Source organism: Grus americana, chromosome Z (genome assembly GCF_028858705.1).
Source record: "Grus americana isolate bGruAme1 chromosome Z, bGruAme1.mat, whole genome shotgun sequence".
NCBI classification, from domain to species: Eukaryota; Metazoa; Chordata; class Aves; order Gruiformes; family Gruidae; genus Grus; species Grus americana.
This window is the reverse complement of record NC_072891.1, coordinates 6,317,835-6,335,857: the sequence shown is the minus strand read 5'-3', so window position 1 is coordinate 6,335,857 and position 18,023 is coordinate 6,317,835. Positions and strand designations below refer to the sequence as shown.

Sequence of the window (18,023 nt, the reverse complement as noted above, 5' to 3'; positions counted from 1 at the left end):
TGTAAAGAGTCTCTCTCTAGCTTTCTTGTATGCCTCTTGAGACACTGGAAGGCTGCTATACAATCTCCCTGGAGCCTTCTCTTCTCCAGGCTGAGCAGCCCCAACTCTCTCAGCCTGTCTTCATAGGAGAGGTGCTCCAGCCCTCTGATCAGCTTCGTGGCCTCCTCTGGACTCGCTCCAACAGCTCCATGTCTCTCCTGTACTGGGGCCCCCAGAGCTGGACGCAGTACTCCAGGTGGGGTCTCACAAGAGCAGAGTAGAGGGGCAGAATCACCTCCCTCGACCTGCTGGTCACACCTCTTTTGATGCAGCCCAGGACACGGTTGGCTTTCTGGGCTGCAAGTGCACATTGCCGGCTCATGTTGAGCTTCTCATGAATCAATACCCCCAAGTCCTTCTCCTCAGGGCTGCTCTCAATCCATTCCTCGCCCAGCCTGTAGTAGTGCTTGGGACTTCCCTGACCCATGTGCAGGACCTCGCACTTGGCCTTTTTGAACCTCCTGCTTAATTTTCCATTCTGTAATGTGTTGTCTATTTTTTTTTTTTTTTTTAATTAAAATGTGTTCCAAAACTGTCTTGCATATTCACAGTGGTAGTTAATTCTCTGACATCTTCCTTTCATTTTCTAGGCCAAACAAATTGCATCATCCACAAGACGAAGAAAATCATCATCAATTTCTTTTGCTCTTAGTATCACCCATGTTATCTTAATATCCTCCATCAAACTCCTATGGTGTGTGCACTTGAATCAAATCTCTGGAGCTTGTCTTGTATCTTTTTGTCATTATATCTGCTCGTATGTTTTTGTCATTATAGCTGCTCTTATTCCCTTTCTAGAAGGCATTAAAACACATCCAGGGTGGAGAATGATGTAAGGCATTCCAAGTGCACTTGATTTTCATACATTTACTCATACTGGATTTTCCTCTACTGCCTCTGCCTATCCTTCCCATCACTAAGTCTGTTTATTCTGTCTTCCTTAAATTGTCATTTGCTTTGGGTTATGGCTTTTGTAAGTTTCCAGAGACAGAAACCTCATCTTCTTCTGTGTGACTGAAGTATATTTATCATCATGTGATAACGTGTAATTCTTTTCTGGAGACGGATGTGAATCAACTAAGATTTTCCATTGCCTTCAAAAGACCTGCCCACTTACACTGACTGAATACCTTAAGTGTTCAAGCTTATTCATTCAATGTCCTAGATAAAGAGGCATCTGTGATTAGTCAGCAGTGTCTAGCAGTGGAGGCAAAGTCAGTTTGCAGGAACTGTCAGATTCTTATTCAGAAAACTGAGTGACTTCACAAAGCTTTATCATTAAAAACATTACTCATTCTCCTCAGTATGAACATTAAATTAATGGGAAGTTTATGAAAAAGGCAGTCTTTTACATTGCTGAGAGTTATGCAATGGAACAAGTGAAATAAAAGTGAGAAAGAGTGAGTTTGTCTGGATAGACCTCAAGATGGAGAGGTTAGCTTTGATGTTTCTGGGGTTGCAAAGAAACTAATGGAAAGAACTGCCTAGGATTCTTTGTCAGGTCACAATGTTGGAAGGGGCTGAATGAAGTCACAACCATGATTTATGAAATAAATCTTAAATCTGCAACCTCTATCCTAATTTAGTCTTTCCAGGACCAGGAATTTCAAACTGTCTTGTTTGCAGAATGCAACAAGAGCAGAAAAATATAAAAACTTTGTCCACTGAATTGCATAGATGTGAAATAGACTGCCTTCCTTTTCTATTAATTATTCTTAAACTATAAGGGTAGCATGATATTGTTTTCTTTCATATAAATAAAAGTAATGTAATATTAATATAAAAGACTTGTTTTACTTTACCATCTTAGCATTGTTCTTTGACTGGAATTCTGTTTTAACTCCAGCCATGAAAAATAATGGCTTTTGAGCTTGGTCATGTAGTTGTTTAAACAGTTGTAAGTCTAAAAGCACTGTAAAAAAATGATGCATGACAAAGTGCGAGAATGGGAAAATCTCATTGTCACATTAATTATCTATTGACAGAAGATATACAGTAGGTGATGCAATGGCTTTGGATGTTCCTGTCTTTATTACCTCTTGGGGGAAAAGTTCATATCATGAAATGAGTTTGGTGCTCTTGAGTGGACATTTGTCCTCATCACAAAACAACCTCATAATTCAGCACGATGTAACAAAATTGGAGAGCTCAAATTGAGGAGGCTTAGAACCAGGAGCATCAGGGAGTGATAAATCAGGCTAGAGGTGCAGGGCAATGCCACTTGGGGTGACTTTCACAGCATCTGTGAGACAATGCCATCCCCATCACAAATCATTTTGCTGGGCAGACGTCCTAAGGAGCTCCACATACTTGAAGGGACAGCTCAAACTAGAAACAGTGCTAAAAAAAAGGCTGATGAGAACTGGTCTAAAAAAATATTCCATTTAACTGCCATTCAATTTTATGAGAACAGAGATTTTAATACTGTACTAAAGTAACATTATGTAATTTTGCCTTTCCTCTGCTAATTTTCAGGGACTTTTTAGAGTCATAAACAATGAGCAGTGTGCATGATGCACACTTGTATAAATAAGAGTCTCTGAGGGGAATGTCTAAATATGGCTAACTACTGTAAATATACTTAATTGAATTATATCAGCATAATTATATATGTTAGACATCCATCTTTCAATTCCTAGTACAAATTCAGGCAAACACTGGTGCATTCCTATAGCTAACTATAAACTGTGTGTGATTTGTACAAAATGAATTGATGGTCTTCAGTTTAATTTTTAACAGCTGACATCATTATCTCATTATTACCTTCTGAGATGGCTGCAGCATGTACCTTTGTTTACTGTCTCTACTAGAAGGCCCACTGGAAGCTTTTTTGCTTATCACAATTACCACAATCTGGCCCACAGAGAGTACGATTTAACTTGCGAGATGTTGACACAGTGGGAGAGTGTAAATCATCACTGTGACACACTAAACTCTGCTTGGCTCATCTTTTGCTGAACTCACTCCAACAGCTCCATGTCTCTCCTGTACTGGAGCCCCCAGAGCTGGACGCAGTACTCCAGGTGGGGTCTCACCAGAGCAGAGCAGAGGGGCAGGATCCCCTCCCTCGACCTGCTGGTCACACCTCTTTTGATGCAGCCCAGGACACGGTTGGCTTTCTGGGCTGCAAGCGCACACTGCCGGCTCATGTTGATCTTCTCATCAATCAATACCCCCAAGTCCTTCTCCTCAGGGCTGCTCTCAATCCATTTTCTGCCCAGCCTGTAGTAGTGCTTGGTATTTCCCCAGCCCATGTGCAGTACCTTGCACTTGGCCTTGTTGAACTGCATGAGGTTTGCATGGGCCCACCTCTCAAGTCTGTCAAGGTCTGCACTACAGAGCTTGGTGTTGTCAGCAAACTTGCTGAAGGTACACTCAATCACACTGTCCACTGTCGCCAATAGAGCCATTGACTGGAACTCTTGAGTGCAACCAGCCAATTCCTTATCCACTAGTGGTCCATCCATCAAATCCATGCCTCTCCAATTTAAAGACAAGGATGTCATGCGGAATGGTGTGTCAAATGCTTTGTATAGGTCCAGGTAGATGACATCAGTTGCTCTTCCCTTATATAGCAAGGCTGTAACCCTGTCGTAGAAGACCACCAAATTTGTCAGGCACAATTTGCCCTTAGTGAAGCCATGTTGGCCGTCACCAATCATGTCTTTATTTTCCATGTGCATGAGAACAGTTTCCAGGAGGATCTGCTCTATGATCTTGCTGGCCACAGAGGTGAGATTGACCAGCCTGTAGTTCCCCAGGTCTTCCTTTTTTCCCTTTTTAAAAATGGGGTTATTATTGCTGTTTATATATGTTACATATATATGTGTGTGTGTATATATTGTGCATATATATATATATATTAGGATAATTCCTTCTTTTCATTGTAGCTATGATTCTTACAACTCAGTCTCAAAATATATTTTTTTTTTCTGTGTAAAGAAATGATTTTCAGTCATTTGTAAAGATATCAGATCATTAATGTAGTACATGAACTGACAATCTGAGGGAACACAGATGGTTTCTGTGTTTAAGTCCTAAGGCCCGTATGCAAAACCCATGAAAAAGGCAATCTTACGTGTTGCCATATTCCACCTTGACTTACAACCTTCCCCAGATTACTTCTGAACTAGATACAACATGTGATCTGCCATAACTGGGAAAAAGGGTAATTAACTGCCATATATTATGTATTTACAAGAGACACCATGGATATATTTGCAAAGTGTTATTATTTTATTTTATTTACTAGCCGGCTTTAATTATAATCCTGGAGGAAGCTGAATTATGGTCCAATTGTAACGCAGGCTGGCAGTGGAGTAAGTTATAGCTGCCACCTTCATGGCACTGTAGGCAACACAGCAAAATAAAATTATCAGTTTCCTTCTTCAAATCTTCCAGACATGATTAGATGAGAGACTAGTCAGAGATGGAAAAGTCTTTAAACACAGAGCTGCTGTTTTTTTAATTCCGTCAGCTAGGTTTGACAGCTGAATACAGTCTTCTGTGATGGAATCATAATGATTAACTAGGTAAAGCAGCTGCACCCAGCCTCTTGTTCAGTTATGACTTATGTTATCCTCACTGACTATAACCTCCATCAGCTCTGCTCAATTAACTGAGGTTAAGTAATATAGATTACTGAGTAATTGGGTGATGGTAAATCAGAATGACTTTCCCATTTTAAAAATCAAGGGTGGTCAGGTATTTCAGAGACAAGATTCAAGGCAAGCATTTGCAGCACCATTGTCTACCATAGATTTTGGGTGGATAAATCATTTAAGATGGGGTTTATCATACCTGAATTTTGTCATCAAAAAGTTAGGTTTGGAGACCAAACTGTTCTTTATGGAGTGACATATAATCACTGGAAAGAGGCAGCCATTTCAGGGGGTGAGTCATCCTGTGCTAAACATCCAAGCTAGATGAGGCCAGCCACCAACCAGAGGAACCTCTCTCTCCTTATTAACCAAAGAGGGGCTCTTAATGACTTGATGTCATGCTTGTTTTATACAATTAAAGTGGCATGAGATAAATACATATTCAGATGCCTGAAATTGGTCATGGAAGATGTAGCAGATGATCCTCAGAGGACATGATGCCTCATTCTTCTTGAAGAGACTAACCTAGTAGCAAATATCTTTCAAAATGTTGCATGTATGGGCTGGTTGTGGAGACAGTCAGAACTTGGAGATTTCATGGGCTTGGTACACCTAAAAATATGACTGTGTAAGCTGTGTCTGTGCTAGTAACTTGAACTTACCCAGGGAGGCACCTGAGCACATCTATACCGTTAAACTGTTAAAATGATCCCTAGCTTGGCTTCAGACCGTGGCAGGCTAGCAGTTCCGTAAACAGTTGCTGAGCATGGTGCAGAACCTAGCATAGTCCAGGGACCACTTCCAACATCAGTTTGTCTGTGGTAACCTTACTGTGAAGGCTAAGGGTGTTTAATAGTATGGAAAAATGTTGCCCCATGCCATATGACCTTAATGTCAGAGAATGGGCTTGTTTAATCCATGAATCCAATTAATGCTTAATCTTAGACTGTATCTATGTCCTCTTCTTCAACCTTCTCTGCATTGTAAAATGACCTGAAGCAAGGTACCCCTAAAACTACAGAGTCAAGCCAGTATTGATATATGTCCCTCAGAAGGGTGGGTGAAATGACATAATAACCATTACCAAATGGTTTCCAATTGACTCAAAGCTTAGGCATCTGCTTGAAAAAGATCAATGAGCATCCCTCAAGGTTTCTCAGGATACTAATTTCTATGGTCTCTTACACATGGAATGACTGCTTCATACCCCTCTATGCAGTGTGCAGCATTGGAACAGTCACAGATGTTTCCCCTTGTTATTTGTTGTCTCATAGCTGCCATCTGTTCAGTGCAGCCTCCTGATGTTTCTCCACCAATACTTAGCTCACAAACTCTTCGGACAAGCACATCTCTTTGTCTCTAAGATGCTTGACCTAAAATCTCTGTGGTGATACAGGGAAAATAATAATAGTAATTGCAATAGTATAAATGCAGACTTCAGCTGTTGAAGGCAGGTAACAGAAAATTCACCTTAAATGCATGTATGTGTTTGTATTCCTGTGAAATAATCTTTCCAAAATAGAAATATAGCCACATATTGTCTAAATACATACAGTAAAGTAGTACTTTCGATGGACAATTTTTGACAAGTGAGAAAATATCACTGAAAGGAAGGGAAAGTGGAGAACAAAACATCAGATTTTAATGGAATTCTTCATGGAACCATAACTTTTTTTCAAATTTAAGAGATAAAAACAAATCAACTGCCCTCCAGATCATCCAAAATATAATTAGTTTAAACCCTGCAAAATAATCAAAGACAAAAAGTGAAAAATTGACCCTTTACTAACAAACTTATATATTTTTCTAATTATATTAATTGTCACTCCAGGACAGACACAAATGACACTGACTACTATTATGGTTTCATGGAAATCACAATCTTTATTTTTTGACAGAATGTATGCATGTTTTAACTGTAAAATTTATAAATAAACCAATAGTAAAAGAAGTCGGGGGGGTGGGGGAGAGGGGGGTGGGGGGGAGTCAATGAGACTATACTCTACTTCATGCCAGCTTTAAAGAGGAATATCTAAAAGACCTCTCCAACTGATCAATCAAATGATTCACCTGGATGGTCAAGGACTGTGAAAGATGGTGACTGACCTGATGCAATTCTCTAGTAGGTCGAGGACTGAATGTTACATTGCAGATGCTATTACATGCTGGGACAGAGCTGTGCTGTTCTAGGGGCAGTTCTGTGAAACATCAGACAGACAGTGCCTTTGCGCTGTCCTTGATGGGATGCAGCATTGTGGCCAATGGTGAAACACTGGAACAGGTTGCCCAGAGAGGTGGTAGAAACATTCATGGTCAGATTGGATGGGGCTTTGGGCAACCCGATCTGGTTGAAGATGTCCCTGCTCATTGCAGGGAGTTTGGACTAGATGACCTTGAAAGGTCCCTTCCAACACAAACTATTCTATGATTCTAACGCACTACATGTCTGTAAGATACCACACTTCTACTAGCCAGTACTGTTGAATAATGAGTAGAGGAGACAGAGCTGTAGCCCTGCAGCCTCCAGACAGCTGGTGCATATGTGCTAAATGGACAGGACACAATGAGCATGAGGCTCTACAGGGTTAAAATCGGGAGCCCCCAGCATTCCCTTTGGGCCTGGTTCTCACATTTGCACATAGACACACATGCATTGGCTGAGCACAGCCTAACTCTAAACCTACATGTGAATGCAAAGCTGAAGGTCAAATACTAAAGTCCTTAAACAGTCAAGATGTCCATTGAAATCAATGTTATTCATTTCTGGGATGGTAAAATGATCCATGCATGCAGAGAGGAGGCAATAAGTGCATCCCTTGTCCTAGAGGTGGTGGAAGCTGGTTCTGCCTCGGTTGCTGGCTTAACTCCTAGCATTTGAAGACCAGCCAGGGACCACAGGGAAAAAAACACAGTATTTTCTCCACTCATATTTGCAGAGAAGGGATGAGAGAGTATGCTAAGTGACTTTATCTATATTACAGGGCAACCATGAATTGGGCCTTCAAGGAGCTACTTCTGCATGAGGGCTGAAGGGAAAGAACTCCAGAACCTGGTCTGGAAGATGCTGTGTCAATGCTGCCTTTTTGAACTATTACAGGTTACTGTGGTCAGCTCCTGATGGGTGGCTTGTGGGGAACTACTATCAGGTTGTACTTTCTTTTTTTTTCTTCAGTGATCCTTTCAGTTTCCGCCACAGACTATCCTTCCTCTTCATCTTCTTCTCTACCATGGGCAGTGAGGACTCTTTCCTTCTGATTTCTCTCACTAGTCCATGAAAGACATCATCAATATAGAAGCGGAGGGCAGCTGAAGTCTCAAAAAAGGAGCAGGAGTATTCTCTGGCTAAGCTCATTCCTTCTTCAGTCGAGACCTACAAGGAAAAGAAAAGTCCATAAATATTGCATAATGCACAGAGCATGAATCAGCATGAAAACATTACAGTATATGTAGGCTGACTTTTTGGATACTGCACATCACCAAACTTTAATTTTACAGGAAAATATTCTAGCAGTACCCAACAGAGAAGATTCAAGAGTGAAAGGATAAGACTGAATTCATGAGATGTTTGATCAGAGTATACTGACAATATTCATGTCCTCAGGTATATTATTTCCCTAATTCTGATGCATCAATTTTTCCATGTATTGCCTCTGTTTAGTGCAGTAATCCTGTACAGTTTGATAGTGCTGATACCTTTATTCCACAGACTGGAACAGATGGCCAAAAAGACATACAGAGAATTAAGGTCCTAGAAAATCCCTGTTCAGCATTAACCTAATCCTGGAGGCAACTTGACTCTTTAAGCACACCAGCTTTCATACCTTAAGATTTTTCAGTCACATTAATTTCTGAGCACGCCTTTAAGTGTTTTGGTCTTGGCAGACCTGTAATCCCATCGCTTAGCTCATGCCTGAGCTGTATGAAGAACCAAAATCTATTTGTTTTTCAGCTCATCTTCCCTAAGTAGCTTCGTGTATTTACTGTTCTCAGAAAACGTGGAGGAAATGTCTCCTTGTGTTTTGAGGAAATGTAGGGGGAGGTATCACTATGAATCTAGAAGAAACCTAGGGACCTCTTTTAATTTGCCTGAATTTTGAAACAGGGATCTTATTCCTATAATTTCCATATTGGCTACCTCTTGGCATTTGACTTGCCAGCCTGCTAAATGGAAAGGTTCTTAATATGCTGATTAACGTGTGGTTTAAATACAGTTTAAATGCTTATCATAAGGAGTACCACTGCCTAGCACTTAAGGTACTTTATTGCACTTTGGGAGCTCATCCAGTAACATGTAACAAGTCTGCAGCAAAACAAGGAGCAAACCCGATGAGCTCCTAAATGTTAAGCTAGCTTTCCAGCCAGTAGACTATAATTTCTTTTCAGTATTTGAACATAAAACTGAATGAATGAACTGTATAAGTGAAATTCACTTCCCTCCCTGGAAGTGTTGAAGGCCAGGTTGGATGGGGCTTTGGGCAATGTGGTCTAGTGGAGGGTGTCCCTGCCCATGGCAGGGGGGGTTGGAACTGGATGATCTTTAGGATCCCTTCAACCTTTAAGGTCCTTTCAATCCTTCAAACCCAAACCATTCTATGATTCTATGAAATTTATGGTGTATATCGCTAATCTAGGTCAGAAATTCCAGCCTTTGTTTTAATTTGTATTTAGATATCATGATTTATTCAAGTAACTTTGCAGCCACCTGGATAAAAAGGCAAAATCTACTTTGAGACAGCCTTGTGAAAGGCTACACAATAGGCTATGAAAAGTCTCAATTGCTACTGTCTACCACAAGACTAGTCTTGTGGGGTTTTTTGTTTTGGTTTGTTGGGGTTTTTCTTTTTTTTTTTTTTTTCTTATTTCTACCTTCATGCACCCAAAGAGTAATTTATATTTATTAGGGAAATAAACCCTGATATTTCAAGACAGAAACAAACTCTTTCATACCTCCTATTAGGAAAATGTCCTTTATGATGAAGTTATGACATCACCATGCATTTTTTGTACCTATCTGTAAAGCTAGACACAGTGTGAAACAGAATTTTGGATGAAACAGAAAATCAGTTTATTCCAGCCTGGAGGTAAATCTGCACCGACCATGTACCTGCGTAACACAGACTACAGAATTCCTCCCCATCATCTTTACATTCAGTCACATACTTTGTAACATTAGTAGGATCATTCCTCTATCTTACAGGTATAATCTTAATTTAATTAAGTATATTGTAAGGGTAAGCACGGAGCTGGTATGCCAACCTGAATAATACTCACTGACACAATGAAAGATTGTTACCACTTTCCAGCTGCTATAATTGCCAACCTTTAGGAAAAGGAGATGAGTAGCAATATGGTCCTTGTTTTTCTCTGAGCAGCTGTGTAAGCAAAATGCATGATTCAATATGTCTATTGGGCACCATTGAGAAATTGATTGTCTGGATAGAAGAATGTTTTGGTCTATTTTGGATTTTATAACAATTTTTTTTCCTTGTTATGCCTTGTTTGAGCTGTAGGAGGATTTTTTTATTTTATTTTGTTAAAGACACTGCAGTTCTGAGCAAATGATTACTCAGAGCTGCAATTTCAGTGAAGATTTTATACGTTCATTACCTAAAAGGAAAAAAATACACATAAATTGAAACATCCTTATGTTAAAGAATGGTAAGCTCGTAAATATAATTAGGGTGCAAGAACAGCAATACTCAAATATAAAAAGTGCCCTTCACTTTTCTCTGATTTTCTAATCTTTTCCCATCTAATTCCTCCTTCATTCCTTTTTTTTTTTTTTTTTTTTTTGTCTTTTCTAGGATTAAAACTATGTTTTCTCCCACCTGCGAGGAAGAACAACTGCAGGGAAGACATGTTATGCTCTGTAATGAAACAAGACTGCTAAGAGCTGTAAGAACTGGAGAATACTCAGGAGAAATAAATTGTACAGAAAAACTTCTCAGCCTCTATGTGGCTGGAGGCTTGTAACTTGGCCAAATTTGGCTAGGTTTCTATAAAAAGCAGCGAAAGTTTTGTTTTGGACTCCAGTTTCTTGTCAAATTACAGAGTTAAAGTTATTAATGGCAATAGTTTATTTCAAAGCATGGTATTTTTCTTAAATGTTGCCCTCAGGAACTGATTAACTGCTTTGGTGACATTTTATGAACTAATTCAGCATGAGGAGGACACCTGGCACCAACAATTTCAGGATGTTTAGTTGAAGTTTTTCAGCTTCAAGGCTGACAAGAGGCTTCTCTGAAATTTAATTCTGTCATAATTGCCACAACTGCTTCCAGCACCAATGAAAATATAGCTATAGTAATTTAATTAATCTGTTTACTGAAGAAACTGTAAGTATAGAGAAATGTCTAGAGGAAAAATACACATTTTTCTTTCAGTTCATAATTTGGTCAAGAGGCTAGACACCTACAGAATGCGAAACAAGGGATAAAGCCCTTGATGAGGTCACTGACGCCTACATAATTCCAGGGATTTACCTTGTTCCCATCTTATTGCCAGAAGAGAAACTATATCATAGAAATCCATCCCAGATCTGCACAGCTCAGGGACTTGTTGACAAATTGCAGCTTCCACAGGTCTGTATCAGCGGAAGATATGATCTGTCAGCGTAACACGGACAGACAGGTCAGGGACCGAGGTCGTTCTATTGAATATATATCTGGGAAGCATGGCTTTATATCTCATCTTTAGAGTAACCCTCCGTGATTGAATCCAGCCTTGTTTCCCAGAGTATAATTCTGGTTATATTGATTCCAATTTAGCTCGTTTCTTTGCTGGTAAACCTTAAGAAGGGAATGAAAGTGGAAGACTGGTGTAGTGAAGATAATGAAAAATGAAAATTTAAGAGCTGGCAGGAGCTTCCTGAGTCTGATCCAAACTTCAAAAACTGTGATTGTCTGGGTGGGGGTGGATCAGGACTTACAGAAGCAGGGCATTGATATTCGCAGTGTAACCAAAGAGCACGATACCCCAGAAGGACAAGTTCATAAAATGAGCAATGAAGCCTCATGAACATGATGTGTGAGCCCCAGGAACACAGTCTTTTCACCTCTTCTTCGGAAAATGTGTGGTTCTGGGTGTCCATTTGGGACACGAGAGGGAAAACATAACAATTACAACAGCATGACGACTGTGGATAGCAAATGGGACTGTAGGTTGAATTTTGGAGTTTTTCATCTCTGGATAGTTCAGGGCAGCTGGAATGCAGCACAGCTTCATACAGACAGGAAGTATTCACTGGCTACAATCCGCATTTTATAGCATTAAGATTCTGTTTGTGGCTTTTGCAAACCTCCCTTGGAAAATTACAAGTGAGATTAAACGCAACGCTGACAGACTGTGAAAGCCGTGATGGATGAGCTGCCATCTTTAAGACAGGCAGTTCCCCGCTAAGGTCAGCTCCTGCACAACCAAAAGGAGAGCACAAAGCCACCTGGGCTGGATGGTGGGTGGGGAGGCACTGGCAATCACTGGCCCCCATAGGCAGAACATAAAAATATCTGGATCTGAAAAGGAAAGTGCACAGAAACTAAACAGATCGATAATCTGCCTTTGCCTTTGGACTGTCATTAGCTGGCAAATCTCCATCAGGATGACACTATTTTGTATTCAGCTTTGCCTCTCCTTTGGTCATGGCAGCAACAGAAGCATCCTAACATAGATTTCATTGATAGAGATCATATTAGCAGTCAGCAGCATCAACCTGAGTGAGCCAGTGGTGGCCTTCATGCAGGAAAGCAATGCATTTCCACTTGTGCATCTCATCCCTGCAACAGCATGATCTACTTGAGGTGGCTTTTGCAGTTTTCCCTGTGACTGGAACCTCAAGGTTGCCTTGGAGAGGTCTGGAGGTTGCAGGTGGAGTACTATGGGTTGCAAGGATTCCCCTAAATTTTTGCTACAAACTTCCACCCTGGCAGTCCTCATTAAATTTGCAATGGGAGTGATAATTATAGATCAAAAAGTTTTGTTCTGTGAATTTTTTTTGCTGGAGACATGAGGTCTTGATTGCTAATCAGAGACAGAAGTGGACACGTTGCTCAACACAGTGCTCATCTAAATCCCACTGAGCTAATAGGAGCAATTCCAGTGGGTTTTGATGAAGGTCTGTATTTTTGACAGGCAGTAATTTATGTGAGCTGTAAACAAAAGATAACTATTTAAGAACATAGGGAGGAAGGCAGCAGCATGAGCAGTCTTGTTTGTATGACAGCAATAACAAGAGGAGTAGGAAAAGCCATGAGTACTCCGAATAAGGTCTAGGAAAGATCCATGTCCCTTTCCTTCATCTCCGGGGAATTTTCTTCTGTTTCCCAACAGGTCCCATTGCAGAAAACAAGCAACCAGATGCCTGGTTCTGTATTAACACCTGGATATCAGTTTAGAGACAGACAGGCAATCCAGAAGAATCCACACAAACATTCACATCCCTTCCCATCACAGTCTATTCCCTTGACGTATCAGAACAAACATGATAACCTTTTGGTACAGGCGCAAACCTATAATATGCCACAGGAAAAAAGTGGAGAGATCAAAGATATTGGCAGTTTCGTAGGCCTCCAATAAGCAAATTTGCCAAGGGAAAAAGAGAAAAATAATCTCATGGGTCTAGAAAGTGAATGCCATTCCGGACAACAAAAAGCAAAAAGATGTGTATTGCCTATCTGACATGAATGATAATTTTATTAATCCCAGCACCAACCACTGAGTTTACGCCAAACACACACCCACGCAGCACCTGCAAGATTTCTCATTAATGATGAACAACAGCCAGGCCTGACCAATTTTCACCAGTCTCAGTTCATCACTCTATGTCTAAAGTACCAGGAAGAAATTAGATGTTCCCTGGCCACCCAGCACTTACAAGCTTCAGGGACCTACCCGGTTATCTGGACAGGGACAAGCTCTGTATTTTGGTAGGTGGAATTGGGTCCAGTGAAGGGTGAGCTGAGCGTTCCTACATTACCACCTGTCTTTCCTAGAGCCAAAGGCTTTCACTGTAAGCATTTGATTCCTGTTTTGAGAACCATGCAACCCAAAACACTAACCCAAAGCAGATCTATTATACCTATGTCATTTTTGACAGTTATTAATTTTTTCCTTGGACAAGTGTTGTATCAACAGGCATGGTGGCAGAGACTTTTTACAGGCTGGTATAAGGATCTTTCCAAGTGTGAAATGCTATTGTTCAGGTCAAAGCTCAAATACTTGGATATTCCAGCAGTGGCTGAGGTTGAAAACCTCAGCAGAACCAGATGAAACAGAAAAATCAATCTTTCTGTCTTTTTAAGACAAGCAGCACTATTGTTATTTGTTCACATAATATTTGTCATGGAATATTTTCTTTAAAAAGAAAAAAACAACAAGAGCAAAAAAACCCACCAAACAACACAACCAACAGCTTCAAGACCTTTTACCTTTCTTCTCTTTCTTCAGATATTTACATTTATAAATTGCCTATCATATTCTGGCTACTGAGCAATGACATCCCTGAAAGGACAGGAAAAAACAAGATCAAGTGGAAATCAATTCATGCTGAAAGAAATGTTGAAGACTAGGCTTTGTGAGTAACCAGTGTTTCTTCTTTGTGGCCAGACATTCAATATGACTATGTTTTAGGTGTAAACAAATGCACAGTAAACGCAGAAGTAAAACAAAAATCCTTGGTGTTAAAATCTCCAGTTTCCATCTCCCTCAACACAAACATTCTGCTCTGTTTCAGAATTTTAAATTAGATTTAAAGTGAATTATTGCTTAAAAATATAAAGTTGAAACTTTTCCTTCTGCAAACATAAACATTTTAACCTTCATGTATGATCATATTCACAAGTGTATACACTGCAGCTACCAATTTGATTTGGCCAAGATTTCACTAGAATTCACAACTAGTTTCTGCTGACACAAACCAGTATTTTTCATTCAACCAAACACGTGCACCTTATTTTTTAACTCAGTCCCTGGGGAAGCAGACACCTTTTCTCAGCAGCCAAGGCAGTAAATGAGTAACATGCTGCAGAAACTTGAGCAGAGAATTTCATGTCAACACCATTACTCTTAAATCCATTTGGAAGTCTTCAGAAGTAATTAGTTGAACAAACCTCACTCTGACTTCATGGCAGGCAATTCTGCAGGCTCAGCTTTGCTGGCTTTCTAGATTACAAAGCTAGAAGAGATAAAAGCTGCCATACAATTAATCATTATTGTGAGGGTATTGCAATTAGTTCTATTCCTCTTTCTCCCTCCCTGAGTTATGTGAAAGCCGGTCTTATAAGAGTTTTCCATGTTTTCCTTCCTGCCTTGCCACTCTGTGATACTTTTTACTGGTTTCACACTTAAGAATTATTGGTGACCAGAATGGGGTCTAGCATGAATGGTCATGGGGGTAGACAGGATTAGCAGACTGGGCCAAGGAGAAGATGTGGTCTTGCTGTGTGAACTTATGCCCTGACAGACCGGATGGTATGGAAACAGCACACGGCACAATACTACGCATCTCACATCCGCAGCTGTTCCAACGTCTGAAGGCACTTGCATTACAGAGGCTTTGGTATTCTTTCCCTTCGCCCCGTGACCTAGCCTTTGCATTTGGACTGGAAGGAAAATGCAGCAGAAAATAATAGGACTGTCTGAGTCTTCTGTGATGAGCTCTGTGGCTTATTTTTAGGGGATGGAAGATCGACGGTGTGGGATTGTAAAACTAATTTGCTCATTTTTTAAAGGAAGACTGTGTAATAGTCTTGCAAAAAATTAAATTTCTAGACAAAACCAGAGAGACTCATCTGTCCCAAATTATGCACTTCTCACCTGGTTAATCACTAAGGAGGGACAAAGCCCACAGCTTAAACTCTCTGTCCTGAGCCAGGAAGAATCATATTCTCATCTGTTCCAATGGAACTGCAAATTGTTGAGGGCTGGGAAAGTAACCTGATCAAGGACCACCAAACACTTGTCCTTATGTTTTTCACTATCGACCACTGTTAGATTAGACTGACATTTTCTCTGACCTGCTATGGTCGTTGCTACATTCTTATATGAAAAGGCCAAGCTATTACTAGCCATTTCATTAAATGCACCTCTCTCAATCTTTTTCATATGAAAAATTTCTAGAACCCATGTTAATTCATACTTGCATAATTTCTTGAGGTTTTTAGCATCTTTTGTGATGCAGATTGCCACCCAGCACTGATTTCAGTCTAGTCTTTCTCTCCCTTTTGGATTTTTTTTTTCCACCCAATATCCTTGTAACACAGGAGCCACACCTCCAGTTAATTTCATTCCTGCTTTGGGCAAATGTTTTGAGTAAAGAGAAACATTCTCCCTGCAGTTGGCTAGTTATAAGCAAGCATAACACATGTGGCTCCTAGGTCTCTTGTTTCCAACTTGTGATAATGTTAGTTTATTATTTCACAAATGTAATGCTAAATAATTAAATCAAGGTCTTATTTCATGTAAAAATCACTGCAGAATCAAGGTGCTGTCTGCAGGTTAGAATCTGAAGTTGTTCTTTTCTAGTACAGACTGTACTCTTTTGGCCTTATCTTGTCAAAAGCAAGACTGATGACTGGGTTAAAGAATCTTTATACCAGGAAATGTTTCTAGAGAGATGGCCTCAGGTTCTGACTGAATTGGATACTCAAAGCCACATGATCTTGCATCAGTCAGCAATAGCTCTGGGTCTAATTTGAAGAGAATGTGGAAGTGTTAAATCCTTAGCATCAGTCTTCAGGATGAACAAGTACAGGTCAATTGCTCAAGGCATTTTTCAGAGATCTGACAATTTTCTAAATTGTCCATCATCTTTAAAGGTACTTTGATTGCAACACTCAGCTGAAGACATAGATGGTCATGAGATGGTTGCAAAAAGCAGACATTTCTACATCAGCTCAGCTTGGAAAGTTCATAAGAGAAGACCAGTTTCCTGTAGGGAAAAAATCTAGGAATTGCAGTTTTATGTTCACAAGAAAGGAAAACCTTTTCATTTTTTTGTCAGCAACCACAAAAAAAATCAATTATCATCTGCTAACAACAGATGGTTATTAAAAAACTTACATGTAAAAGAAGCTGCAAATGTACCTTTTAGACTTTTTTTTTTTAGCAACTAGGAAGTTAGTAGTGCTGAACTTTTATTTTAACACTTAAAGTGATTCCTATTGCTTTGTGAGCACAAGTTAACTGTCGGTCCAGTACAGCCAACCCCCATATTTTTTATCTATCTATAGATGGGAGTAGGCTATTTTCATTTATCTGTTAGACATTAAAATTCCACTAGTCACTTGAATTCAGTTCTTCATTAGGACTCAGGCACTAAGCAGACTGGGTACTGAGTAAATCCACTTAACACCTGGTAACTTATGCAAATCTCTCTATCATTATATTACTTTGAAGATGGGAGTAACACAGCCTCTAACAGCAATATTTTGTCCTGAAAACAGTCCACTGACAGGAGAGGAAAACAAAGCAGGTGTCAGTGATTAGGGCAGAGCAGGACACTGCTTTCAGTGGCTATTTTCCACAGTTGCCTGCTGAAGAGCAGCAAAGATGGTGAAGGGTCTAGAGGGGAAGACGTATGAGGAAAGGCTGAAATCCCTCGGTTTGTTCAGCCTAGAGAAGAGGAGACTGAGGGGAGACCTCATCGCGGCCTACAGCTTCCTCACGAGGGGGAGCGAAGGGGCAGGCGCTGATCTCCTCCCTCTGGTGACCAGTGATAGAACCCAAGGGAACGGCATGAAGCTGCAATGGGGGAGGTTTGGGTTGGATATCAGGAAACGGTTCTTCACTGAAAGGGTGGTCGGGCGCTGGAACAGGCTCCCCAGGGAAGTGGTCACAGCACTGAGCTTGACTGAGTTCAAGAAGCGTCTGGATAACGCTCTCGGTCATATGCTCTGATTCGGCCCCTGTGTGGGCTAGGAGTTGGACTCGATGATCCTTATGGGTCCCTTCCAACTCAGGATATCCTGTGATCCTATGATCCTATGAAGATTGGGAAATGTGATACACGAAATTTGAAGGAGATCAGAAAGAAATCTAGAGAGCTAAATAGAAAACAAGGAAGAGGCAGAAACCACTGTATGTTTATTTGTGTGTGTTTGTACATATATTCACAAAGAGGAACTGTAAATGAAGTAAAAAACCCAAACACAACCAAACAAAAATATTGGTGATTCACACAACTGAAATCATCTTTTGAGGCAAAGTATCTAAAGCTTGTGTTCAGTTAAATGTGTCATTTTTAGATATGCGACCAGTTTACTGGAATTAAATTCTGAAAGTTCCCTTTATGCTTAAGCTGAATATGAGTTTCCAACACAAAGGTCACAAAAATATCTGTTACAAATGCAGTAATTAATCTTGTATGTCATGGCACCACATATTACTTTA

General features: G+C 40.2%; 1 protein-coding gene across 1 annotated transcript in view; it reads right to left on the bottom strand.

Annotated features, from left to right (window-relative positions):
- Positions 1 to 6,551: 6,551 nt before the first annotated feature.
- The window catches only part of RIT2 (Ras like without CAAX 2), a 190,629-nt gene continuing 179,157 nt past the window's right edge, over positions 6,552 to 18,023 (bottom strand). Inside the window, exon 5 of the mRNA XM_054810535.1 lies at positions 6,552 to 8,010. Within this exon, the coding sequence (XP_054666510.1) occupies positions 7,783 to 8,010 (228 nt within the window). The 3' untranslated portion in view covers positions 6,552 to 7,782. The remainder of the gene's footprint in view (positions 8,011 to 18,023) is intronic.